Source organism: Oryctolagus cuniculus, chromosome 13 (assembly GCF_964237555.1).
Source record: "Oryctolagus cuniculus chromosome 13, mOryCun1.1, whole genome shotgun sequence".
Classification (NCBI taxonomy): domain Eukaryota; kingdom Metazoa; phylum Chordata; class Mammalia; order Lagomorpha; family Leporidae; genus Oryctolagus; species Oryctolagus cuniculus.
The window spans coordinates 41,757,332-41,784,424 of NC_091444.1; the positions used below are offsets into that span (position 1 = coordinate 41,757,332).

At 41.7% G+C, this 27,093-nt stretch overlaps 1 protein-coding gene across 1 annotated transcript in view; it reads right to left on the reverse strand.

The window, feature by feature from the left end:
* ITGA8 (integrin subunit alpha 8) overlaps positions 1 to 27,093 on the reverse strand; it is a 194,490-nt gene that overhangs the window by 141,087 nt on the left and 26,310 nt on the right. The window contains exons 3-8 of the mRNA XM_002717427.5: positions 23,178 to 23,278; positions 19,595 to 19,718; positions 13,619 to 13,680; positions 12,187 to 12,232; positions 7,331 to 7,456; positions 6,306 to 6,350 (exon numbers count right to left, since the gene is read on the reverse strand). Coding sequence (XP_002717473.2) covers positions 6,306 to 6,350; positions 7,331 to 7,456; positions 12,187 to 12,232; positions 13,619 to 13,680; positions 19,595 to 19,718; positions 23,178 to 23,278 — 504 coding nt within the window. The remainder of the gene's footprint in view (positions 1 to 6,305; positions 6,351 to 7,330; positions 7,457 to 12,186; positions 12,233 to 13,618; positions 13,681 to 19,594; positions 19,719 to 23,177; positions 23,279 to 27,093) is intronic.

The window sequence follows — 27,093 nt, forward strand, 5'->3', positions numbered from 1 at the left end:
AAAGAAATATACAAAACTGAATGAGATTACCAGGAGGGAACTTCAACAGTAAACAAACAGGCCAGGCATTTAGCAAGGGACATACCCGTGAGGGCAAGGGAATGAAAGATCTTCCATGAGGTGGCCACTTAGGCGGCAGACACGATGCCTGTGCCCTGCACTGGGGTACAGGGATTCAATGCTCCATGCAGCTCCTGGTCCCCAGTTCCCATTCACACAGACCCTGGAGGGAGCAGTGAGGGTTCCAGCAGTTGGGTCCTTGCCACCCAGGTGGGAGACCTGGATATCCTGGGGCCAAATGAGCAATGGAGGACATTTGGAAAACGAACTGGGATAGGCTATCTCGCATGCCCAGTAAGTTTGTTTGTTTGTTTTAAGAAAAGAAAGCTGCTGGGGTCAAGTGAAGAATCAAGGCTCCTAATTGTAAAGGAAAATGAGCTACGTGAAGGCCACTGGTGCGCTTGGCCAGAGAGGTTTGGAGAGGCAAGGCACAGTCCAACAGCAGTGGGCTCCAGGGAAGGGAGCCAAGGAATGGTCCACGGAGTACACGGGCAGAGAAAAGTGCTGGAGGGAGAAGCGGAAGAAGAGATTCCTTTTAAAAAGGGAGAAACAATACTTGCTTCTACAGTGATGGGAAGGATGAAGGAGAGAGGGAAAAATCAACTATATGAGACGGGGAAGCAAGAACTGAAGAGTGCTGTGGTGTAGTGGGTTGTGCCGCCACCTGTGGTGTCAGCATCCCGTATGGGTGCTGGTTCAAATGCCAGCTGCTCCACTTCCCATCCAGCTCTCTGCTAACGTGCCTGGGAAAAGCAGCAGAGGATGGCCCAAGTGCTTGGGCCCCTGCATCTGTGTGGAGACCCAGATGAATTTCCTGGCTTCTGGCTTCAGATCAGCCCAGTTCCAGCCATCTGGGGAGGTACAGCCATTGGGGAAGTGAACCAGCAGATGGATGATCTCTCTCTGTGTCTCTCCCTCTCTTTCTATAATTCTGCTTTTAAAATAAATTAACAAATCTTAATAAATAAGTAAAACCAGGTTCAGAACAAATTAGCCATCTGGCTAGCTTGCCCGGGAAGCAGCCAGAGTGGTAGTCCACTGCCCAGTTTTCAATACGCTTTTCTCTGAGTTTGAATTAAAATCTTCTGACGCAGAATGGAAACCACAATCAGATATAATGGAGTTGCCTGATTTCAGGGTCAGGCCTGTTGGCTAGGACAGATCCAGGGGGATTATTGCCATTTGAAATGCATGGCAACCACTACTTCTTGCATCCCACAGACATTTAGACATCACATGGTAACTTTGCAGTCTGCAACCTCAGGTGACCACAACACTAAGAAGTTATTAAATGTAATGTTGATTAATGATGTTCATAGTCTTTTGTAAATGATCAGGACAGTTTAATTGCTTGGGGTCCAGGGCAAGTTAGAACTATCACTCAACCATAAAAGTTTTCACTTGGAAGAAAAAAAAAGAGTTTTCTTAAGTCTATTCCAATAACTCATGGTTTCTTAATATCAACAATACAGTCGGGAAAAATTTAGATTCTGACCTGGAAATATATAACTTGGACATCAACCCCATTAGCAAGAAGCAGAAAGAAGGCTGAATTACTGAACGTATTCCATCCACTACCAATATACTATGTGCTTTTTAGCATTTCCTTCCTTTAACCTGTACAAAGGCATTGGTATATTTTTGTAAAGATGTATTTTATTTATTTGAAAGGCAGAGTGGCCGGCGCTGTGGCTCAGTAGGCTAATCCTCTGCCTTGCGGCGCCAACACACTGGGTTCTAGTCCTGGTCGGGGCGCCGGATTCTGTCCCGGTTGCCCCTCTTCCAGGCAAGCTCTCTGCTATGGCCCGGGAGTGCAGTGGAGGATGGCCCAGGTCCTTGGGCCCTGCACCCCATGGGAGACCAGGAGAAGCATCTGGCTCCTGGCTTTGGATCGGTGCAGTGCCGGCCGCGGCGGCCATTGGAGGGTGAACCAATGGCAAAAAAAGGAAGACCTCTCTCTCACTCTCCACTCTGCCTGTAAAAAAAAAAAAAAAAAAAAAAAAAAGAAAGGCAGAGTTATAAGGCCAGGCTGAAGCCAGGAGCTGGGAGCTCCCTCCAGGTCTCCCCTGTGGGTGGCAGAGGCCCAGGTACTTGAGCCGTCTCCCACTGCTCTCCCCTGTGCATTAGCAGGGAGCTCTCATATGGGACACCAGAGTCAGTGGCTTAACCTGCTGTGCCACAATGCCAGCCCCAGCGCTAATGTCTGATTTTGACATATGTGGAAACTGAAGGTTAGACAGTGTCGTCACAGTCAAGCTCAGAGTTGTTGGGTGGGAGAAGCTGAGAACTGGCAGAAGAGCCCATGTTCTTCCCTCCGGGCCCCGTCATGTTCCTGCAGCAGGGTAGGGCCTGCTCACGTCCCGGGAACGGAGCTCACCACCGCCGACTCAAACACGAGAACACAGGCTTTCGACGTTTTATGAGTCAGGAACACATGGAAAATTGGAAGACAGTTATGGAACTAAGGCTTCAAATCCAGTGAAGCCCATCAGTGTACCACTTCGCAGTGCAATGATGGCACAGTAATGATTCCTCAGTGGAGGTTTCTAAGCTGCTTGCTCTTTGTCAGAGAATTCTCTCTCCCTCTTGTCTAAGCAAGCAGGAGAAGCACAGCACTGGAGGTTTTAGTGATCTAATGAATTAATCATGAGGGTCTTTTTTGACAACGTCCTTACTTTAGATATTCTCAGGTCACTTAAAATGTGGAGCTACTTTCTAGATATTTCTGATATCCCATGGAAAATCACTATTATTTTCTAAGTGAGTGAGTGTAAGATTTGATATTTTTAAAAAGGTACCTGCTATTCAATTCTCTCTCTGATGGCTCCTAACTCAATGGTTGTTTCTTCTTACAGCTAACAGTACCTACTGCTTATTAGGTACTGCACTGTTTTCTGAATACAGAGAATCAACTCATTTAACCCTCAGAAGCATTCTATGAAGCAGATGAGACTATAAGGTCTACCTGTGAGGTAGATGAAGAATAAGGAAATGCAGATGTTGGCTAATTTTTCCAGGTTCACAAAGCTAGTAGATACTGGCATCAAGATTTAATCAGGGTGGGCCTGTGCTGTGGCGTTGTAGGCTAAGCCTCTGCCTGCAGTGTCAGCATCCCATTGGGGCACCAGTTTGTGTCCTGGATGCTCCTTTTGTTATCCAGCTCTCTGCTGTGGCCTGGGAAAGCAGTAGAAGATGGCACAAGTACTTGAGCCACTGCACCTGCATGGGAGACCCAAAAGAAGCTCCTGGCTCCTAGCTTTGGATCAGCCCAACTCCAACCATTGCAGCCATTTGGAGAATGAACCAGAAGATGAAAGACCTTTCTCTCTGCCTCTCCCTCTCTCTGTCTGTAATTCTATCTCTCAAATAAAATCCTCTAAAATTGATTTAATCAGGATTTAAACCCAAGAGGCTCTGAAATCTATGCTCTATTTTTTTTTTTTTAAGATTTGTTTATTTATCTGGAAGGCAGACCTACAGAGAGATAGGGAGAGACAGAGAAAAGGAAATCTTCCATCTGCTGGTTCACTCCCCAAATTGCCACAATGGCTGGGGTGGGGTTGGGACAGGCCAGAACCAGGAGCCGGGAGCTTCATCTAGGTCTTCCACATGGGTGGCAAGGACCCAAGCACTTGGGCCACCCTCTGCTGATTTCCAAGGCACGTTGGAATGGAGCTGGATCAGAAGTAGAGCAGCTGAGACTCAAACTGGTGCCCATATGGGACGCTGGCATTGCAGGCGGGGGCCCAACTGACTATGCCACAATGCTGGCCCCTGAAGTCTAGGCTCCTTAAGCACTACAATACACTGCTCAAAGAAAAGGTTATGGAAAAAGAGGTCCTTAAAGAATTAGCTTGGTATGGGCATTTAGCCTAGTGGCTAAGACCACAGTTAAGATGACTATTCTTATACGGGTGGAGTGCCTGGGTTTGATGTTCCAGCTCCAAACTCCAGCTGCCTGCTAATGCAGACTCTGGGAGGCAGTGGCGGTGGCTCAAGTGTCAATTTCCTGCCACTCACAAGAGAGACGCAGATCCTGGCTCCTGGCTTTGGCCAACCCCAGCCCTAGCCATCATGGGCACTTGAGAAATGAACCAGTAGATAGAAGTGTTTCTCTATTTCCCTTTCCCCTCCCACAATTAAAATAATTGGCTCATATTTAAAAGAAAAAGTTCTTTTAAAGAAATAAATCCTGATTATTTTCAACCTCTAATGAACTGCAAAAAAATTCTTTATAAATTTCTACTTTGCATATTTTGTCAACATGAAACCATTAAAAGACCTATAATGATTCCAAGTAATGCAATATTTCATCTATTCTTAATTATTTGTGAATTAGTTAAAACACTTATATTAGTGAAAAGCAGTTAATGTTGATATGAAAGAAGTCAGAAAATGGCAACTCTTGATGGATGATGTAATCCAACTCATCTGATAAATATCACTATAAAGTAAAAGCTACTGCTTAAATGATAAGCATTTCATGATCATTTCAGTGATTAGGACAATATTGTGAGTCAGGCAGTGTTCATGTTAGTCAAAGATAAGAAAGTGCGAATCAGAGAGATTGCCATATCCTGAGGAATGGAGCCAGTGAGGCCAAAACCTGAGCCTGTGTGGAAGATGGTGAGCCTACAGATTCAACTATTTCTATCGAGATGCCTTCTATCAGTCTATTATGAGTAAAATGCCATCTACCTTTGTGCAAGAGATAAATACGAACAATGCGTAGATCTCGCCTTCCAGGAGCCGGACATGAACCCAAAAGGACTACACATGACACCACTCTTCCCCACTCACATCCCAACACAACTGACTTGAGAAGCCAGTGTGACTCCTGGCTCCTTTTCCTTCCCTTCCCTTCCTTCTTCTTTCTCTCTTTTTATCACAAGCATAACTTGATTACATTTACTCCTTGGCGTTGCCTCCTGGGATTGCATTGGCAGGAACCCAGAATTTAGAAGGGAACCAGGACTCAAAGCCAGGCACTCTTCTATGAGATGTGGGTATCTGGAGGGATGTCATAATCACTGTGCCAAACATCTGCCCCCGCCCCCAATTTTATTTAGACATTTTGGTGCATTGCTTAAGGTCTGTCAGCCCCGGTAGACTGTAAACTCTGATATTAAGGACCATTGGTTACCCTGCACGCTCCCCACCTAACAGAGCCTGGCACGCAGCAAGCACACAACAGTTTGCCAGGTGAGGAATTGGTAAAGGCCTCAGGAAAGAGGAAACATGAGATGACACAGGAGTTCACAAAAAGACACTGAAGAAGGGGTTCTGGAGAAGATGACATTTGAAATTGGCCTCCAAAGGGGAAAGAAGCATTTGATCTCTGAAGATGAGGATGGACACAGAATCGGAGGATTGAAAACAGAGACGACAGCCAAAGTACAGAAGACAAGAGAGCAGGGGCATATCTGAGAATAGGGATCAATCTGTTATTTGGGGTTTGAGCATGTTTACAGGGAGAAAAAAAAAAAAAGTTGAAATTTGCATTGGGATTGGAGAGAATATAGTTTTAGATCTGTTCAGTATGAAATTAAAGAAAGAAAATAAATCTCGATTTACCAAATTTCATCTGTCACCAGTAGCATGGCTTTTGCTGAAGTCATTTAATCATCTCTATATTTTCACTCATGACATTGGACTGCTACCCTAATTTTTTAAATTGTTTTAAATAGATTTTTTTAAAGATTTATTTATTTACCTATTTGAAAGAATTATAGAGAGAGAGGGAGAGTCATAAAAAGGTATCTTTCATCCCCTGGTTCACTCTCCAGATGGCCACAACAGCTGGGGGTGGGCCAGGCCAAAGCCAGGAATTTAATCTGAGTCTCCCATGTGGGTGCAGAGGTGGGGAGGGCGTGGTAAGCACTTGAGCCATCTGCTGCTGCTTTTCCCAGTCCGTTAGCAGGGAGCTGGATTGGTAGTGGAGCAGCTGGGACTCGAACTGGTGCCCATTCGGGATGCCAGCACTGCAAATGGGGCTTAACCCTCTGTGCCACAGCACCGGCCCCGTAAATAGATTTTATAAAGATTAGTTTTTAATGAAACTCTTCGCATTTAAAATTTGTACCAAGTGTAATTTTTTCTACAAAATATGAACCTATACATTCTGGCGTCACATTTATTTGCATTCTGTATAACAAAGAAAAGCACATTTAGAAAAGGACTTTGTTAATGTCCTTTTAACTTTCCTTCCTGCTTTGTAAGTGACATAAGATCAATGATCCTCTCACCTTGCTGAGAGTCTCCGGTGAATTCCCCAGCAGCAACTGAGTATCCTGTTTGAAAAAAAGGAGCGGATGGGTCACACTTGATGACTTAACAAATGAGCTCTATCTAGAAGAAAATGAAAGAATTACCATAGAATTTCTTTGTCTAGAAGTCTCTACAAACATTATAAAATAAAACTTAAGGATTCTTTCAAGAAGAAAATTAATCCCAACAATTTCAAAACTTTCATGCTAAACCCGGGAAGCATGATTGATCTGTTACGATTGCTCCTAAGTAGGAGCATGGAAATAAAATCATAGTCTGAGGTCCATTTTCAAGCATGAAGTCTTCATAATCCATCTGCTCAGTGCAGGGACAGGGCCTGACATTCTAAGAGCTGCCTGCTCTTCATCATGATCAGGTGGGATCCTCTGAAAGACACGCTTGGTGCTCAGGACTTGCTTTTTCTGATCACCAGCAAGATCTTCCAACTCCTTTCATGATCGTTTTCCACAAGTTTCACTTAGCTCTAAAAGTGAGGTCTCAGCTATAATCACAAAACATACAAAACACAACCACTACTTTTTTTTTTTTTTTCAAATTCACCAAGCAATCAAAATGCCACCGTGATACTAACGGTGGGAAAGACTATTGATGAAATGAGGTCGTGTGTTTGCACACGGTGCATTTTCAGGATATTCTAGAAATTGAAAGTCTTTGGCTGCAGCCCTAGAAACTGCAAAGGGCTGCCCATATGTTGCTCCTGTAGCACTGGTAGCAACCTCGCTAATACATAGGGTCTACATCAGCAAAATATTTTATGTGGGGGAGACTTGGGGCACCTATGAAATAGCTGCTCTAATTATGTAGGTTATGCATCAAGGCTGAAAAACCAGTCCTACTTCAGATGAAGAGACCACTCTAATAAGAAGAGAACATTTTTATAAGATGCCAAATAACATCACACTAGTCAGGAACAACATTTGCATCTACACTTAACATGCTTGTCTTTTGAGAAACCATGAATATCTTGAGCAGTGGCGCTTACCAAGGTAACTATCATCGTAGGAAGCTGGAGCCACTTCTGTCTGCTTTTCTCCAGCCAGTTTCCGTAGAATATCCTTGAATGAGTAATTTGCAATGATATCTGCAATACTGGCAGTGATCACCTGACCTGTGTTTAAACGGATTAATTCATTAACTGAATGAATTCAAGAGGCAGCACTCCCCCCTCCCCCAGCCCCCGCAAAAGCAGAAAGACACACAGTCCCTTGAAAGCTTTCATGGACTTGCTTGCATGTATGATGGTGGATTTTCCTGCCTGCCACAAGAACTGCCTGCGAGGGTTGGTTACAGCTGGGTAGGAGACCGCAGATTAATAAGAGTATTTTATCTATGTTCCTGCTGCACTAAGCATGCCTAGTTCTATCTTCTCCAACTGATAAAGGAATCTAAGAGTGGAGACATAGACAAAATTTATGTGATTTTACAAGAAAATCTAGAATCTTCTAGGTAGAAGGAAATTTTAAGACCATCTAGCCAAACATGGCATCTTGTAGGTGGGGAAGCTGAAGGCCAGAGCTCGAATGTGTTCTCTAAGGTCACCTGGTTTTGCTTGTTGGGCAGCTGGTGTGACAAGCAAGGTCACCTTGGCATTCCTACAAAACTGTGTTTTTGAAAAGTATGGATGCATGGCCGGTGCCGCGGCTCACTAGGCTAATCCTCCGCCTAGCGGCACCGGCACACCGGGTTCTAGTCCCGGTTGGGGCGCCGGATTCTGTCCTGGTTGCCCCTCTTCCAGGCCAGCTCTCTGCCGTGGCCAGGGAGTGCAGTGGAGGATGGCCCAGGTGCTTGGGCCCTGCACCCCAGGGGAGACCAGGAAAAGCACCTGGCTCCTGGCTCCTGCCATCGGATCAGCGCGGTGCACCGGCCGCGGCGGCCATTGGAGGGTGAACCAACGGCAAAAGGAAGACCTTTCTCTCTGTCTCTCTCTCTCACTGTCCACTCTGCCTGTCAAAAAAAAAGAAAAAAGAAAAAAAAAAGAAAAGTATGGATGCCACATTAAATCTTGGGGGTGGGGCTGGGGCATGGTGGGTAAAGCCACCACCTGCAGTGCAGGCATCCCATATGCAGACTGGTTCAAGTCCTGGCTGCTCTGCTTCCAATCCAGCTTTCTGCTGGTGCACCTGGGAAAGCTGTGGAGATGGCCCAGGTCCTTGGGCCCCTGCACCCATGTGGGAGACCCGGAAGAAGCTCTTGGCTCCTGGTTTCGGATCAGCCCAGCTCCGGCCATTGCAGCTATTTGGGGAGTGAACCAGTTAATGGAGGATCCATTTCTCTCTGCCTCTGCCTCTGCCTCTGCCTTTCTATGGCTCTTCCTTTCAAATAAATAAATCTTTAAAAAAGAAAGAAAAGTATGGATGCTATATTAAATCTAAATCACTTATCCAAGTAATAGACTATAAATATATCAGCTAAATTAAACAAAGGTATTCCATAGTCTTTGAGCCACTTACTTGTGCTACTAAAATATATTGAAGAAAAACATAAAACTGTTATAATGGGAGGCAGCCAGGTCCACTGAGATCCGCAATTTCAGCAGAAAGAACCATTGCCACAACACTGATGTAAGCACTTTGGCTAATCTCAGAAATCTCAGAATATGATTTTATCAGGGTGATAAGTCTCTAAAAGGCAGCCAGCAATTTTCTGCTGCAATTTCTATGCATTCCCATATTTATAAAGGGCATCTGAGGCAACAGCATGATCTCATACTTGGAGAGAAAACTGTTTAAACATTTAATGTTAATTTTAAAGACAAATTATTCTTTGGGAATTCACATAATTCCCATAGTCTGTTTAAAGTCCAAAAAGGAGTAAAACTGTCCAACCAGGTCATAAATATTTTCAAGTGATTGAGACTGAAATAATTGTTTCAATACTAAGACAATGGTGTTTACATAGGAGTCCATGAATAATGTCAGCAGAATTGGCTAATTTTCTCTGGATTAAAGATAAATACCCCATACACACCACACACACACACACATACACACCCAGAGCCTTTGGTTGTCTCCTTCAATTTTATCTATAAACATTACAATCTTTTTAAAAATATTTATTATATTTTATTTGAAAGGCAGAGTTGCAGAGAGAGAAAGAGAGAGAGAGAGAGAGACAGGGGTCTTCCATCTGCTGGCCCACTCCCCAGATGGCCACAATGGCCAGAGCTGTGCTGATCAGGAGACAGGAGCTTCTTCCACATCTCTCATGTGGGTTCAGGGGCCCAAGGACTTGGGCCATCTTCTACTGCTTTCCCAGGCCATAGCAGAGAGCTGGATCGGAAGTGGAGCAGCCAGGACTTGAACAGGTGCCCATATGGGATGCCAGCATGACAAGCAGCAGCTTTACCCCTATGCCACAGCGCTGGCCCCTGACATTACAATCTTAAGTTGGGATGGACTTTTAAAGTATACAACTACATCTCAGTCAAGTGCTTCTACATGCCCTTGGCATGGATCATTTTCAGCAAATCATTTGTATAGGAATTTTTTTTTACAATATAAAGAAAGGAATGAAATACATTAAATTAGCCAAATGAATTAAAGGACACATTTTAAAACATTTTTTAAATTTTATATCATCTGTTGTATGCAATATATTTTCACTTTGCAATGTAATTTTAGATATAAAATGTTAAGTATTTGATGTTGATAATTGTTTACACATGAATTAAGCTTAACAGTAAATTCATATAAAATTTTATCATGAATCCATCTCTTTTGGCCTTTCCTAATGACTTCTAAACCCAATCAAGTCTATTCCATTGGAAAAAAAAGTCTCCCTCAATTATTCATAGGTGTCAGATTTTCTTCTACCACTATCCTAAACCTAACAGCCAACATGCAATCTGTCTTCTCTGTATAGGTACCATCCATACCCAGGGCTTCATTTATCACCAATACGCATGTGATGTGAATTTGTATTTCAACCTGGGAGGCCGGCGCCGCGGCTCAATAGGCTAATCCTCCGCCTAGCGGCGCCGGCACACCGGGTTCTAGTCCCGGTCGGGGCGCCGGATTCTGTCCTGGTTGCCCCTCTTCCAGGCCAGCCCTCTGCTGTGGCCAGGGAGTGCAGTGGAGGATGGCCCAGGTGCTTGGGCCCTGCACCCCATGGGAGACCAGGAAAAGCACCTGGCTCCTGGCTCCTGCCATCGGATCAGCGCGGTGCACCGGCCGCGGCGGCCATTGGAGGGTGAACCAACGGCAAAAGGAAGACCTTTCTCTCTGTCTCTCTCTCTCACTGTCCACTCTGCCTGTCAAAAAAAAATAAAAAAAAAAAATTAAAAAAAATAAAAGTATTTCAACCTGGGTATCTTCTCTGAGCACAGGCCAATACATCTAAATATTTACGCTGGAGCTATTGGATAGCTCAAACATTTCCATACCCAACATAATCAAAAGCCAGCTCACCATCTCTAACCAGCGCACCCCAAACCCAGTGTCCTCTATCTCAGTGCAACCCAGTTACATCCATTCGGGGGCAAAAGTCAGAAACACAGCCTTGACACCTTCCCCTTACGCCTGCCCAAGTAGTCAGTCCACCACTTAGGCTGCTTATTTTGCCTCTAAAGAGTGTCTCAGATTTCTCCTCTTTTAAAATCTGTGCCATCACCACCCTATGAAGGAAACATTGTTACCTGAGCCTTATAGCTCCTTGGCCTTATTTAGTTTACAATCTCATAACTAGCTTTTTGATATTTCACCTTGGCCAATTTCCAATCCATTTTCCATTTGCAGCCGGAGCGGTCTCTTTTTTTTTTTTAAGATTTATTTATTTACTTGAAGCAGTGGTGTGGAGAGAGAATTCTCCACCTGCTGATTCCCTTCACAAATGGCTACAACGACCAGGGTTGAGCCAGGTTGAAGCCAGGAGTCAGGAACTCCATCCAAGTCTCTCATGTGGGTGGCAAAGGCCTGAGCACCCTGGCCATCCTGTGCTGCCTTCCCAGGTGCATTAGGAGGACACTGGATCAGAAGCAGAGCAGCTGGGACATGCACTGGCAATCTGATATGGGACGCCAGCAAGCAGACTGTGGCTTAACCATCTGTGCCACAATGCTGGCCCCCAGCGTTTGATCATAGCATCCATGGCTACATTTTCCTAATGGTTTCCATTACCCTTAGGACAGATAACTCCTTCTTACTCTAGCTAACAGCATCCACTTAAATCCTGAGAAATCCATAGCAGTTTCCCACTGTTTGTGGAATAAAGACAAAACTGTCTACCCTGACCTGAAAGCCCTGTGTGGCAGGTAAGGCCACTCCATACCACTGATCCAGCTGTTCCCAGGTTCTCTTAACTCTGGTCACCCTGACTTCCCTTCATCCCACTGGCTCTGCACTCCTGGGCTGCTGCTGGCCTAAGCCATGCCATCGTAAGCCTTAGAAGAAGCCATCCTCTCTGTGCATGTGCCTCTATGTTCATGGCAAGGCACAGATGGTATTCCAGCACACCTGTGCACTGCCACTGTGGAGAGGACCCCCAGGGTCTCATGGCACCATCACGACATTCCCTTCCATTGGAGTGTGCGTCCTGCTTGACATTTCTCAGGTTCTCAGGTGAATATTCTGTCACTGCCTATATCTCTACCCAGATAGGAACCCTATTTTGATTCACTACTGTATCTGTGGCATCTGGTACAAGGACTGGTACAGCCTCAATAAGTTGTTGGTGGAGAAATGACTTCAGTTGCAAGAGGATTTTCAAATACCATTCATATAACAAGCTGCAGATTGAAAGGATGCTCTATCCCAGAAACTATGAATGGGGCTATACCATTCACAGAATAAAAAGTGAACATCTCAATTTACTTCTGCTTCCTCTCCTGCCAATAGAACATACCTTGCCAGTAGAAACTTCCAGGTCCTCCTACTATGAGGTCTCCATTCTGCAAAACAGAAAGAATACCAGTAACAATTGAAAAGAAATGTTGACATTTTGTAAAGGATGATAGATCATGGTTAATAATAAGCACTGCTCTAACAATTTGTTACACATAAAAAAGAGATTCTTCAAAGAGGCCCTTATATATGAGGCCTGCAGGTCATTTTCTTTCCTATTCTTAACTTTCAATTATTTAGTGTATCAAGTAATTTTAAATTAACTCAATTAAGTAGAACCCTCTCCTTTGAGAATATATAAATTCAGTTTTTTGGCACTACCTCTGGTAAGCGAAATAGCTACATGTTTAATATGGTGCCATGTGGCAGATCTGGTTTTTTGAACCTTGGTGATAAAAAGAAAAATTCTGTTTTAATTTCTTTCAATGCCATAGTAATAGCTCTTTTTTTCAGACATCTGCAAGTTGCCCTCATTCTCAGAAGGAAGAATGAAAACTCCAGACTAGAAAATAGAAAACTTTCCCCATCTACTTACAACCCCACCATCTGTACTCTACATCTTGAACATGCAGAGGCAACAAACAAAACAGCCATGATTAAAAAAATGCCATGATAGACAATAAAACAGTTCAGATGTCTATGAAATTTTTCTATACTGTTTTCAAAACCATGGAGTCTTGGTCCATTATACACATACTGGACATCTCTGTTTTTAATTTTATAAGAGGATATGCGAATTTTAATCCAAATATTAAATCTCATTGGTGCATTAAGTCAAGAGAGCAAACAATTTGTAGGTTCTTATGATTTTTTAGAAACAGACTTTTTAAAAAACATTTATTTATTTGAAAGAGTTAGAGAGAGAGAGAGAGAGCCGGTTCACTCCCCAATTGACCATTATGGCTGGAGCTGTGCCAATCCGAAGCTAGGAGCCAGGAGCTTCTTCCAGGTCTCCCACATAAGTGCAGGGGCACAAGGACTTATGCCATCTTCCACTGCCTACCCAGGCCATAGCAGAGAGCTGGATCGGAAGTGGAGCAGCCAGGGCTTGAACCAGCACCCACATGGGATGCTGCCACTGCAGGTGGTGGCTTTACCAACTATGTCACAGCGCCAGCCCATGGGCTTTTTTTTTTTTTTTTACTGTGTTTTGGCGATTTTCATGTGAGAATGGTTGCTACAAAGGGTAGAAAGAAAGACTGTTGCTTTTCATCGCGTGTACTTCTGGACTGATAAGGTTGTCATGCACATAGGTTACTTGGAAAGAAAAGAAATTAAGAGCAAACAAAAAGATGTAAAGTTGTCAGATATGATGATGAATATGTGTCTAAAAGTTCTTTGGTTGTTGTTTGGGGGTGTGGGAATGAGAGGCATAGGATTGTAAAAAGAATCAAACATTACATTTTAGAAGCTACAAGACTAAAATAATTTACCTTATAAAAATCCAGACTAAATCCTGCTTGGCAGTAACCCTGGCCTTCAGGATCAGCGTTGCCTGGGTTGATCAAAATATATAAATGTTATGATGTCATCATTCCCAAGATATATTTTAATGACCAAGTCAAGGTATTCCGTTATCTCTATAGATTTATATATTAAAACATCAATATATTTTATATATTTTTAAAAAATTCATTCTAAGAACTCTATTAAACATCTTTCTATTTCCTAATCACAAATATCACTGTGATTCTATGGTAAGATCAACAGGACCACGTGTCTCTGGCTTTTTATATTTAGTTTTACAACTCATGTTCATGAAGAAATAAAACCTTTCATTGTTCCACATCCCCACATGGCAGTGGCTGCCATGCTCCCCCCACTCAGTCCGAGAGAAAGCAGGCAAATTTCCATTCCTAACATTCCATGCCCTGGAGAAGGGGAGCTAAACAAGACCGCCTGTGCGATGCTTTCTGCTGGGTGCCAACCAGGATTTCCATTTCTGTGCTTTTTAACAGGAAGTGAACTGTAAATTATTCCATTATGATAAGTTAGGTAAATTGGGAAACTGCATTGCTGGTTGCAGTGAATCTCAAAGGGATTGAGATTGCAATGCTGGTGTTCACAGAAGAGAAAACTCTCTAGAAATGGTTTATTTTCTGTCTTGTTCAATTTAACTCACTAGCTGGATGTCCAGTAAGATCTCATTGTACAGTGCAGGTTTGTAAACTCTATGCCGGCCAGCAGGTGAATTCACAGAATATTGTTCTCAAAAATCTCCAGTGCATTAGAATCATGATTTTAATGCGTATAACTTATCCTTTAAAGTAATTTCGACAGGGGGCTGGCGCTGTGGCATAGTAGCTTAAACCTCTGCCTGCACTGCCAGCATCCCATGAGGAAACAGGTTCACGTCCCAGCTGCTCCTCCTCAGATCCAGCTCCCTGCTGATGGTCTGGGAAAGCTACTAAGGTGGCTCGAGTGCTTGGGCCCCTGCACCCACAAGGGGGACCCAGAGGAGGCTCCTGGCTCCATACTGGCCCAGTTCCAGCCTACCGCACCCATTTGGGGAACAAACCAGTAATGGAAGACCCCTCTGTCTCTCCCTCTCTCTCTCTGTAACTCTGCCTCTCAAATAAATAAATCTACAACCTCTAAAGTGCTATATGAAACACATTTCCATTGTTTAAATTATAGCTAAAACATAGATAAGTAGAGAGAATTTCAATAATTACCTATGAGAGGACTTCAAAAATGAAATTAGTAAGTTTATTTGAGTGCAAAAGGCTTTTGAAATCATGCATTGTTTTTCAGAGTATACACTTTCCATGAACTTTTTGGAGACCCCTTAAAGCATAGATTTCAAGATTTTTCGCAACCAAAATTATTTAAGATTTTGTTTTAGATTTACTTATCTATTTGAAAGTCAGAGTGTCGGGGAGAGAGGGAGATTAAGATATTCCATCTGCTGGTTCAGTCTCCCAATGCCTGTAAAAACCGGGACTGGTGTGCTGTTGTTGTGGCATAATGGGTTGAGTCACCAACTACAGCGCTAGCATCCCATATGGATGTCGGTTCAATTCCTGGTTGTTCTGCTTCTGATCCAGCTCCCTATTAAGGCACCTGGGAAAGCAGTGGAAGATGCCCCAAGTCCTTAGGCCCCTACACTCATGTGGGAGACCTGAATGAAGCTCACGGCTTCATGGAGTGAACCAGTGGATGGAAGATCTCTCTCTGTCTCTTACTCTCTCTCCCTCTCTCTCTCTAACTCTGCCCTTCAAGGCTCAGCTGCTGCCTGCCAGGCACATTAGCAGGGAGCAGGAGCGGAAGCAGAGCAAGAGGGACTCTCTCTAATCAGGCTCTCTAATATGGGATGCAGGTGTCCTAAGGGGCAGCTTAATGGCCTGTACCACAAATCCACCCCTAGACTTTTTTTTTTTTTTTTGACAGGCAGAGTGGACAGTGAGAGAGAGAGAGAAAAAGGTCTTCCTTTACCGTTGGTTCACCCTCCAATGGCTGCTGCAGCCAGTGTGGTGTGGCCAGCACACCGCGCTGATCCAAAGCCAGGAGCCAGGTGCTTTTCCTGGTCTCTCATGCAGGTGCCGAGCCCAAGGACTTGGGCCATCCTCCACTGCACTCCAGGCCACAGCAGAGAGCTGGACTGAAAGAGGGGCAACCGGGACAGGATCCGGTGCCCCGACTGGGACTAGAACCTGGTGTGCTGGCGCCGCAGGCAGAGGATTAGCCTATTGAGTTGTGGCACCAGCCCTCCTAGACTTATTTTTTTAAATTTTTGATTTATAAAAAAGGGAACAAGTTTCATATATACTGTTTTAAAAGCATAATGATTCTTCCCACCCTACTCTCTCCTCCCTCCCTCAATCCTGCCCTCCCTTCTTTTCATATTTTTCTTTTAATTCTTACAATGACATATTTTCAGTTTTCTTTATAATCAGAAGCTTAACCCTCCACTAAACAAAGAATACAACAAGTAGTACAGAGAAAAACCACTGTTGCTCAAGAGTATAGATAAGGGCTATAAACATCCACAAATGTTTTAAATCACCCTCACAGTTAAATATGAATATGCAAATAATTGCTCCTACCTTATCAAGAAATTCCTGAATGGAAATTAAAGTAAGAAGGACTGAAAGGAAATATACACCATCATAAGGAACAATTGCAGGCTGAGCATGGCTGGTTTCAGAAACTCCTGAAATGGATCTGTCCTTTCCAGCTTTCTCTAGAATGTCTTCTGTGAGGCTTTGTTTTTTTTTTCTTTTCTTTTGTCAGTACTTTGCTAATTTTAGCATTGTCATCAATTCTTTCCAGATGCTTTCTTTATTTTTTAAAATATTTTTCTACTTCATACACTATTTTAACACAATTAGTTATTTCTTTTACAACTATATTTTGTGGTTTATGGTTATGAATCCTATAAAGCCCCCTAAAAGCTCATCTATATAACCTCAAATGTCTAGGGATGAGTTTTCTAGAAGTTCATGGGTATAAATATTTATATGCATCCAGAAACATATGAATATTACTATGTGATATTTAAGACATGTACTTTTAAATGCATATATCTTTAAAAACTTTCAAAAATCAACTCGGTTTTTGTTTTTAATCTTTTCAATTACTCAAAATGGAAAAAAAATGACCATTCTTTGAAATAATTTTGCTTTAAAACAGAAAACTGAAAAGGGTAAATAAAAATTTTTCACTGAGAATATTATTTTTCACACAATTCACTTCACAACCAGCTTCAAATACTGGTAGCAATCATAGCAGAGAGTGAGGTTCACCCCCTTAGCAGTTTTTTCTTGTTGAATCATAATATACGAGAGCTGAAGAGCACTTCCTTTCCAGAACGACAGAGGGTCCGTGAACTTGGCAGTCACGTCCCAGAGTGAACTCAAATCCTGGGAAGCATGCTGATCACACACTGCTGTCTGCTGGCTCCCGAAGACAAAGGAAAGGGTGTGTGCGACCCATCCCCACCTGAATCATGAATGACCAGAAGAGCCACAGGCTCCTCACTAATACGAATGAGCAGGTGCACTCCCGTCCTACTCACAGGATCAGTGGAAGGGTTTCGTGGTGCAGAATGAACATGAAGCTTCTTTAAATTCCCTTTGGACAGTCGTATCACTGAAGTCTCTGTTCTGTGACATGGGCCATATGCTCATGAACAAGCTGGCTTTGTGTTAATGAACTGTGAACTTCTCAGCCATGACAGGAAATCTGCCTGTTGGCTGATGTGAGGCGGAAGAAGTCCAAGTGTGAACGGGAAGGCCATGAGGATGTGAGCGCTGTGGCTGTGCACTAGCCCTGGAAGAATTCTTGGCAATTTCCTTAGCTATTCTGCAATTCAATACGAGCTCTATTTTTACCAGGGGCTGAGCTGCTCCTGTATTTAGAAGAATAAACAGTAGATTCTTTGCCATCATAATATGCCCAGGTAACTCAAGATGGGAGACCGAAGATTTACATGTTTAGACAATGGTTCCAACTCACACGGAAACTTTTGCCCCACTCGTCAAGATTCCATGTGCTGTCTTTTCATCTGAGCTCTCACATCCTGCCCCTGTCAGGCCAAAAGGCAGAGCAAGAAGCAGTGATGGGTTTTATAACGATCTTTCTTGATGCTAGCTGGAAGAACGTGACACTCTGGGAGGCAGAGCGGGTGAAGGATGGGTTTGTCTTTGTGTTCATGATGGTTCGCTGTTGTGGCAGAGCGGCATTAGCAAATCATGAAAACTGTGGTATAGACCAGTGCAAATGCTGAGAAAACAGGTTCACTGGTGAATCTCAGCTCATCCATTAGTTTTCTGAGTAACTTTTGGATTTTAGCTGTTAGCTGAATTTTATCGTTAGCATATAATGCTGGTCTCTTACCCAACCCAGGGGCACTGCACTTGAATGGAACATGATACAAACTATGCCTCTTACTGGCTGTTCACGTGCCCAGGAAGCTGTTCCCCTCCTTACCTCACTTGCTAAAGGAATCCCTGCCTAACACCCTGTCTAAAAGCACTCCCTACGCTCCTGACCCAGGCCCTGGCTTCTGCCTCTTCTCTTGTCTTGCTATATTGTTATTTGTGGCTCTCTTCACTCCCTGACATGGTATCACAGACTTCTTTATCCATCTGTTTGTCTTTCCGCCTAGAAGTCACTGCCTTGAGCACAGGGACTTGTATTCTCGTGCTCTTTGCAGAATTTCCTAGACACAGAGTCATTAGTGCTCAACAGGCACGTGTTAAATGAATAATCATCTCATTATCTACAAAGATCCGCCATGTTTAAAGCTGTTTAAAATAAAACCCTTATTTCATAGATAATTCATTCAGCTGACAACTGTTGTAATGTGAAGAAATGTCTGATTTATTTCAGTATTTTTAAACAGAAAGTCATAATCTTCTTGCCAGAAACTTCCGGCCCAAACCATCAGAGTTAAAATGCTTCACTTACAGTTCTTTATCTCAGTGGCCTCTTTGTTAACCCTCTAATATGCTGATCCCTCCTTAACTTTCACTGTTTTACTTCATATTTGCCCATTGTCTTACCTCAGTTAATCTTGAATTTTAAAAATATTCTTACAAAGTGGGGAATATTTACTTACAGTTTTAGGAATGAAACTGATTTGGGATTGCATTTAAAAAAAAAAAACTATCTTGAAATGAGACACTAGGATGGTCTTGTTAAGGATATGTCTCCCCCTAATGTGATCTTATGAATTATTAAGAATCAGAATGAAGACCTATCGATTGCTTGTCCACAGATTCTCGTAATCTGTCTAACCCATAGGAAATTGGAAGGGTGGACAAAAAGGATTCAGAGTAAATGGATCAATCAATTAATCATGTTATCCCAAAGTTCTTGGGTTTGCCACCAGGGGAATTAATCATATAGCAATGTTCCAAAGATGGCACTCACAGGGCTGCTGGAAAGGATGCTTTGCCAGAAGATTCTAGAACTACTAGAGATGTGGACTGTAGGTTTCCAGTGTTTTGGGTTGGGGGGAGGGGAGTTAAACACCTGAAGCAGAAAAGCCAACCATGCAGGTATTGCATGACACAGCTGCCCAGGAAAGCAACAGCCTTCGAGAACAGAGGCCAGAGAAAGCTTAGTGCACATATATCCCCAGCCAGGACACGCCACCTTAACACCACGCCTGCCACTGAGTAAAGCAGGTGGTCAGCATTCTCCAGTGCAGAGTGATTCTGAGTAGCTATTGACGGCTTCAGGCCTAAAGAAACCAATCAATCCCACCACAGATATCTAAAGACACAGAGGAGCTCCGCAGAAGAGGCCTGGTCTGTTGTCACATGAAGACTCACCATAAGGCTGTCAAAAATCTTTATCACTTATTTCCTGTGATGCTATTACGCACCAGTGGCATTCTGCGCTTATCTGCATTGCTGTCTACAAGGGCTAAAGTTCAGCTCTGAGGAATAGAAGTAACTTACTGTTCCGGCAAGGAGAGTACTCGGCGTAGGCACTGAAATTCTGAATGGCTACATAGCAGGTGCCAACTGGATCCTTTTCTGGTGTCGACTTGAGAGTTCGCCAGTGATATAAAGGAGCACAGGCCTAGGAAACAGCAAGGACAGTAACATTTTTTTTGATGCAGTTTTCTCATTATGCAGTTTGGTTTGAATGATTGAATAGTATACCTAAATTCATGACAACTATGTTAAATTAGTAGGTTTACTAATCAGCCTCTTGCAGGCTAATGATTACTGGTAGTCAGAATACATCAAACTTCCAAAGCCTGGATTTTTTGTTGTTGTTGTTTTGTTTCTTTTTTTATTTAAGCAATTTATTAATAAATTAGAGCCTCAGGGTTCACAGCAAATGCATGATAACTACTACAACATAATTCTCATGTTAATGTGATATTAATACAAAGAGAACAGAGTCACTTTAGCTCACAGACATAATTCTAACATAATTATACCACCTTACCCCTTCACTCTTCTTTCCTGCCTCCCTGCCTCCCTGCCTTCCTTGTCTTTTCTAATTTTTGAGATAGCATATTTTTAATTTACAAATTAAATCAAAGGCTTAATGCTCCACAAATAAGGAATTCAACAAGTAAAAAGACCCTAGTTCAGCAGGAATATAGATGAGGGCTATATTCAAGAAGCAAATGAAAATATAACCATTTCATTCATATACAGTAAATTTTAAAATAATCACAGATCATTAAAACTATAGTATGTCATTCTTAAAATTGGATTGATAATGATATAAAACAAAGTTTGACAAAACTATACGTATAGGGGGCTGGCGCTGTGGTGCTGTGGGTTAACGCCTGGGCCTGAAGTGCTTGAAATCCTTTATGGGCGCCAGTTCTAGTACCGGCTGCTCCTCTTCTGATCAAGCTCTCTGCTATGGCCTGGAAAAGCAGTAGAAGATGGCCCAGGTCCTTGGGCCCCTGCACTCACGTGGGAGACCTGGAAGAAACTCCTGGCTCCGGGATTCGGATCGGCACAGCTCCAGCCATTGTGGCCAATTGGGAAGTGAACCATCGGATGGAAGACCCCCCTCTCTCTCTGCCTCTACTCTCTCTGTGTAACTCTGACTTTCAAATAAATAAATAAATATTTTTTAAAAAAACTGTATGTATAGCAATACTGATACAGGTGTTTTTTTTCATTTTCTGCTCTTTTTTAATTTTAGCTCCCACAATGACATAATTATACCATAGAATTTACAAAATTAAACATATACAATTAATGACAAGCCTCATATAATTTTAAATTCAAGTAACCTAGCAAAAGAAAATACTTCCTTAAAAGCAATGAACTCATATTTTCTTTTCTTGTTTCAAAAAAGTTGGACCTACATAAAAACCAATGATAATTCAAACAATGAAGGATTCAGTGTGATGTCTGACATTGAGGACTAGCTCCTTTCTTTGTGTAATTGTTGCTTTATAAAAAGAGGACTTTCAAATCAAAGGATGCAATCAAATTTGTAAACATCAGTTTTGTGGATTCGCCTCGTTTATCACTGAATTTGTATTACTTTTTTAAACGAATTTAACCTGGACAAATTCCCCTCTTATCTATCTTTCTTGCTTTATTTTTTATTTAATACTTTCAATTCATGGTAAACCTGAAGGTAAAAGATAGCATCTTATGTTTATTTTAGCCATGTTATAAGATCTGATCACAAAGTCATGAAAGGACCACAGTAATATCCTTTATATCATCCTATTTCTCATTGTACAATTTAGAAAATGTAAGCATTTCAAAATCTTGCCATTATTATTATGAACAAAATTCAATTATTTTATTCTCAATTTTTAAAGTATTTTTACAAATATTAAATGTGCAACAATGATATGCTATAAATTTTTAAAATTTGAAAGAATTAATATTTCACTCAAAAGACTTTTTAATCCCAAAGAGTTAATATATAGGGCTTGTTTTTCAATACTAATTCCCTTGTCATTTACCACAACAGGATAGAAAAGTTCTTACTAATTCTCAAATGTGAAAACTGCATTAATGTAAATGCAGTTCTACAGGGAATATACTGTAAATGTTTCTAACCAGAGGGAGCTATCTATATTTTATACATTACCTGTTTTATGTCAAAAAATTTTTTTGAAAAGGGGGGTTAAACATAGACTAAATAAAGCCAGGCATTTCCTTTAGATACTTATTAAATCATACTCCAAATAGATTTAAACAAATCCTAAAAGCCAAAGTTATTTCTTTATTATTTTAAGGAAATCAAAGCCAATAGGTTAAGACAGTCCCCAAACAGTGGGAAAAAAAAAGAAAGAAAAAGAACCTTCCAGAACACTGACTAGTCATTTATTTCTCAATCATTTAGACACATGTCACTGCTTAGAACAAGAGGATCTAATTATGTATAAAGCCACAGGACTTAAAGACTGCAATAAACCTATTTGAGAGTGTCTTGAAGGTATTAAATGAACACAAAGAATCATGCATTTAACAGGTTTTATAAATTAAATATTTAAAATTTGTTTGAAAGACAGTGGCAGAGGGAGAGATGGAGACAAAGAGAGAAGGAGAGGAAGGGGGATCTCTCATGCTTTCCCCAAATGGCCACAGTTGTTGGGGCTGGGTTAGGATGAAGCCTGGAATCACGAATTCCATCCTGCTCTCCCTTGTGAGTGGCAGGGGCCCAAGCACGTGGGCCATCTTCCACTGACTTCCTAGGCACATTAGCAGGGAGCTGGATCAGAAGTGGAGCAGGTGGGACTTGAACTAGCATTCTGATATGGGATGCCCCAGCCATTTTTTTTTAATTATTGAAGAAAACATTTCCTTTATTTCTGAAAGGATCATGATACCACAGTAGTTTAACTTTTAAAGCATCCTTAGAGTTAATAGTCCTTTCCTTCTGATCAAATTTTAGTCAGTATTTTAAGTTATCTTTCGTAATAAAGTATTTGCCTCTTTAAGATTTAGCTTTTTGTTTCATTTATTTTTTAAAAATTTTATTTAAGGTATACAAATTTCATATACTTCCTATATACAGATTCAGGCACATAGAGATACTTCTCACCCTACTCTCCCTCCTGCCCACACTCTTACCCTTCTTCCTCTTCCCTTTCCTATTCCCATTTTTATTTTTTACAAATATCTATTTTCAGTTTACTTTATACTCATAAGATTAACCTTACACTAAGTAAAGAGTTAAACAAATAGTATGAAGAGAAAAAAAAAAAAAAACATGGTTCCTCAATAGTTTAGACAGAGCTATTAAAAATCATCACATCACAAACTGTCAATTTCACTTCTGTAGATTACCTTTTACTTTTCTTTCTTTGTGATTTTTGAAATATTTGAAAGTAACTGATCTGGAAAACAAGCTTTATTTTCTATATCTTTGAACAACTAAAAATCAATTCTTTAATTTTAAGCCATTTCTTTTAAAATGCCGATATGCTAATCTATGGAAGTCTAACCTACTCTTATATGAATGAATTTTTCTGAAAATCGGCTTTAGAACATTTCGGCACACGTGGCACTGCTCAGTTGCACTACAGGACACAGTCGTACTCACCACCACCTTCCCCTTGTGTGCCTTCACCGTCGCTCCAAACCACTGATTCGACTTAAACTCGATAGGTTCTTTGGATCCATTAACTCTGATCTTTCTGTTGTCTGACAAGGAGGATATGAGTTATAAATAAGTTGTCAATATGGTTGCCAATTGAAATACATAGCAATAAATCCATACAGTAAACTACATGAGGAATTAATACCAATCCTCTGTAAACACCTTGTAAAAATCTAACTGTATGGAGTTCTTCCAACAGCCAGCATCATTCTGACACCAAAACTAGACAAGGACATAAAAAGCAAAGATAGTTTCCAATATCCAGGCCCATAGCTCTGATAAGCAGAGACCAGCAATCTGAATTCAACAGCACATTAAAAGGATTACTCAGCAAGAACAAGTGGGATCTACCTGTGGGAAGCAGGGATGATTCAACATAGGCAAAAGATCAGTCAACATAATACACCACATTAACAGAACGACAAAATTTACACAAAAACATGGGCCAAAATGTCATCATCATCTCAACAGTTGCAGAAGAAACATCTTAAAAAATTCATACCTTTCACTATAAAAAACAGAACCCAAGGGCCGGTGTCATGGTGTAGCAGGTTAAGCTGCCGACTGCCATGCCAGCATCCTATATGGGTGCTGGTTCGTGTCCTGGCTGCCCCACTTCCATTCCAGTTCCCTGCTAATGTGCCCGTGGAAGCAGTAGAAGATGGCCCAAGTCCTTGGGCCCCTGCACCCACATGGGAGACCTAGAAGAAGCTCCTGGTCCATGGCTTAGGTCTGCCCCAGCCCCAGCCGTTGTGGCCATTTGAGGAATGAACCAGCAGATGGAAAACCTCTCTCTATGTCTTTCACTCTCTCTCTCTGTAGCTCTGACTTTTAAATAAGTCTTTAAAAATCAAACAAACAAAAGCAAAACTCAACAAGCTTGATATAGAAGTAAAATATCTAACTACAGTAAATACCATATATCACAAGCCCACAGCTGTCATCATACGTGGTTGTGAAAAATGAAATATGTTCCTCTAAGATCTGGAATGAGAAAAGGATGCCCACTATCACCACTTCTATTCAACATATTATTGAAAGTCCCAAGGAAATATAAAAGGCATCCAAACTGAGAAGGAAGAAGTTAAATTGGCTCTAATTTTTTTTTGCAGATGACATGATTGATTTTCACATTGTAAACTCTAACAAAAAAAATTGTTGGAAAAAATAATTCAGTAAAACTGAAGGATACAAAATTAATATGCAAAATTCAGCACTGTTTCTGTCCAGGAACAACAAACTACCTGGTATAGAAATCAGGAAAGCAACCCCATTTATAAAAACATGAAAAAATACTGAGGAATAAATTTAGCCAAAAATGTGAAACCTAAAACACTATGAAAGAAACATAAGTAAATGAAAAGATACCCCAGATTAATGGACTGGAAGAATTTACATTGATAAACTGTCCATGCTACCCAAAGCAATCCACGGGTTTAATGCAATCTATGAAAATTCCAGTTATTTTTCAGAAAAATAGAAAATTCTAAAATTTATATTAATAGAGAAATATCTAGAGCAATTCTGAGCTAAAATAACAAAGGTGGAAGCATCACCACTATCTGACTCCAAAATACAATATACCACAAACACATAACAATAAAAAGAACACAAAAACACCTTGACCAGTGGAACAGAAAAGACTACCCAGAGATGAATGCACAGCTTACAGTCTACTGAACTTCCAGTAAGGTACCAACAACACACAGCGGCAGAGAACAGTCTTTCCAATAAATGAGGTTAGGAAAACTGGACATCCACCTGCAGAAGAATGGAATTGGATTCTTATTTCTCTCAGCATACCAAAAGCATCACAAAATGGATTAAAGACATAAGACTGGAAACTTTAAGAGTACTAGAGGGGCCAGCGCCATGGCTCACTTGGTTAATCCTCCGCCTGTGGCGCCGGCATCCCATATGGGTACCAGTTTCTAGTTCCGGTTGCTCTTCTTCCAGTCCAGCTCTCTGCTGTGGCCTGGGAAGGCACTGGAGGATGGCCCAGGTGCTTGGGCCCCTGCACACACATGGGAGACCAGAAGGAAGCACCTGGCTCCTGGCTTCTGGCCATTTTGGGGGTGAACCAATGGAAGGAAGACCTTTCTCTCTGTCTCTTTCTCTCACTGTCTGACTCTGCCTGTCAAATTAAAAAAAAAAAAAAAAGCACTAGAAAACAAAACAAAAGGAAAAAGCTTTTGGTGTTTGTTAGTCTTGGCAAAAACTTTTCAGATATAACCCCAAAAGCAAAGACAACAACAGCAAAGATATACAAGTGAGATTACTTCAATTTAAAATGCTTTTGCACAGCAAAGAAAAATATCAACAAATGAAAAAGGCTACATATGGAGTAAGAGGAAATGCTTCCAAATTAAACATCTGATAAATATTTTAATATATAAAATATATAAGGAACTCAAAAACTCAACAGCAAGAAAACAAATAACCTAATTAAAAACTGTGCAAAGGACCTTAATAGGTATTTTTCAATAGAAGACACACAAATGGACAACAGATATATGGGGAAAGAAATTCCACATAACTCATCATCAGAAAAATGCAAATTGGAACTGCTATAAGATATCACTTCACATCTATTAGAAGAGCTGTTATCAAAAAGATAATAAGTATTGAGAAGAATGAGAAGAAAAAGAACCTTTGCACACTCTTGGAAATGTAAACTAGTACAGCCATCATGGGAAATAGTATAAAAGTTCTTCAAAATCTAAAAATAGAACCAACACATGCTGCAGCAATCCCACTTCTGGTTATATACCCAAAGGAAGCGAGCTTAGTATGCTGAAGAGGTATCTCAGGTTCCATGTTCACGGCAGCCCGAGATATGGGCTCATCTGAAGTGTCCATCAGAGGATGAATGAATACAGGAAACGCGGTATACATACGACATGGAATAGGAGTTAGCCTTAAAAAACGAGGAAATTCTGTAATTTGCAACAGCAGAGATAAACCTGAGGGACACGGTGCTAAGTGAAATAAGCCAGGCACAGAAAGACAAATACTGCGTTGATCTCACTTGTTTGATTCTAAGAAAGCTGATCTCATGGGAACACAGCAGAAGGTGCTTACAGGGTTGCCGGGAGGTAGGGGTGGAAGACCAGGAGGTGCTGGTCAGAAAGGCACAACATTTCCATTTGGAGAACTAAGTTCTGGAGACCTATTGCATCACATGGTGACAATACATGATAATAGGAAGCAGCTGTCGAAGATGCTGGTTAGGGTGCATGCGTCCCACATGGGAGTGCCTGCGTTCAGTTCCTGGTTTTGCTCCTGACTCTAGCTTCCTGTTAATTCAGAAGACAAAGGTTTGGCTCATGCAATTTAGTTCCTGCTATCCACAAGGGAGACCTGTATTGCATTCCTGGCTCCTGGCTTTGGCTGCAGCCTATCCCCAGCCACTGTAGGCATTAGAAGAGTGAACCAGTGCATGAGGGCTCTCTCTCTCTCTCTCTCTCTCTCTCTCTCTCTCTCTCACTATCTGTGTGTGTGTGTGTGTGTGCATGTCAAATAAATACATAAAAATAAAATTTAGAAAATAATGTATACTTGAATATTGCTTGGGGCCAGCGCTGTGGCGCAATAGGTTAATCCTCTGCCTGCAGCACCAGCATCCCATATGGGCACCAGTTCTAGTACCAACTGCTCCTCTTCCGATCCAGCTCTCTGCTATGGCCTGAGAAAGCAGTAGAAGATGACCAAGTCCTTGGCCCCTGTGCTACCCACGTGGGAGACCCAGAAGTTCCTGGCTCTTTGCTTCGAATCAGCACAGCATCGGCAGTTGTAGCCATCTGGGGAGTGAACCAGCAGATGGAAGACCTCTCTTTCTCTCTTTCTATTTCTCTCTCTC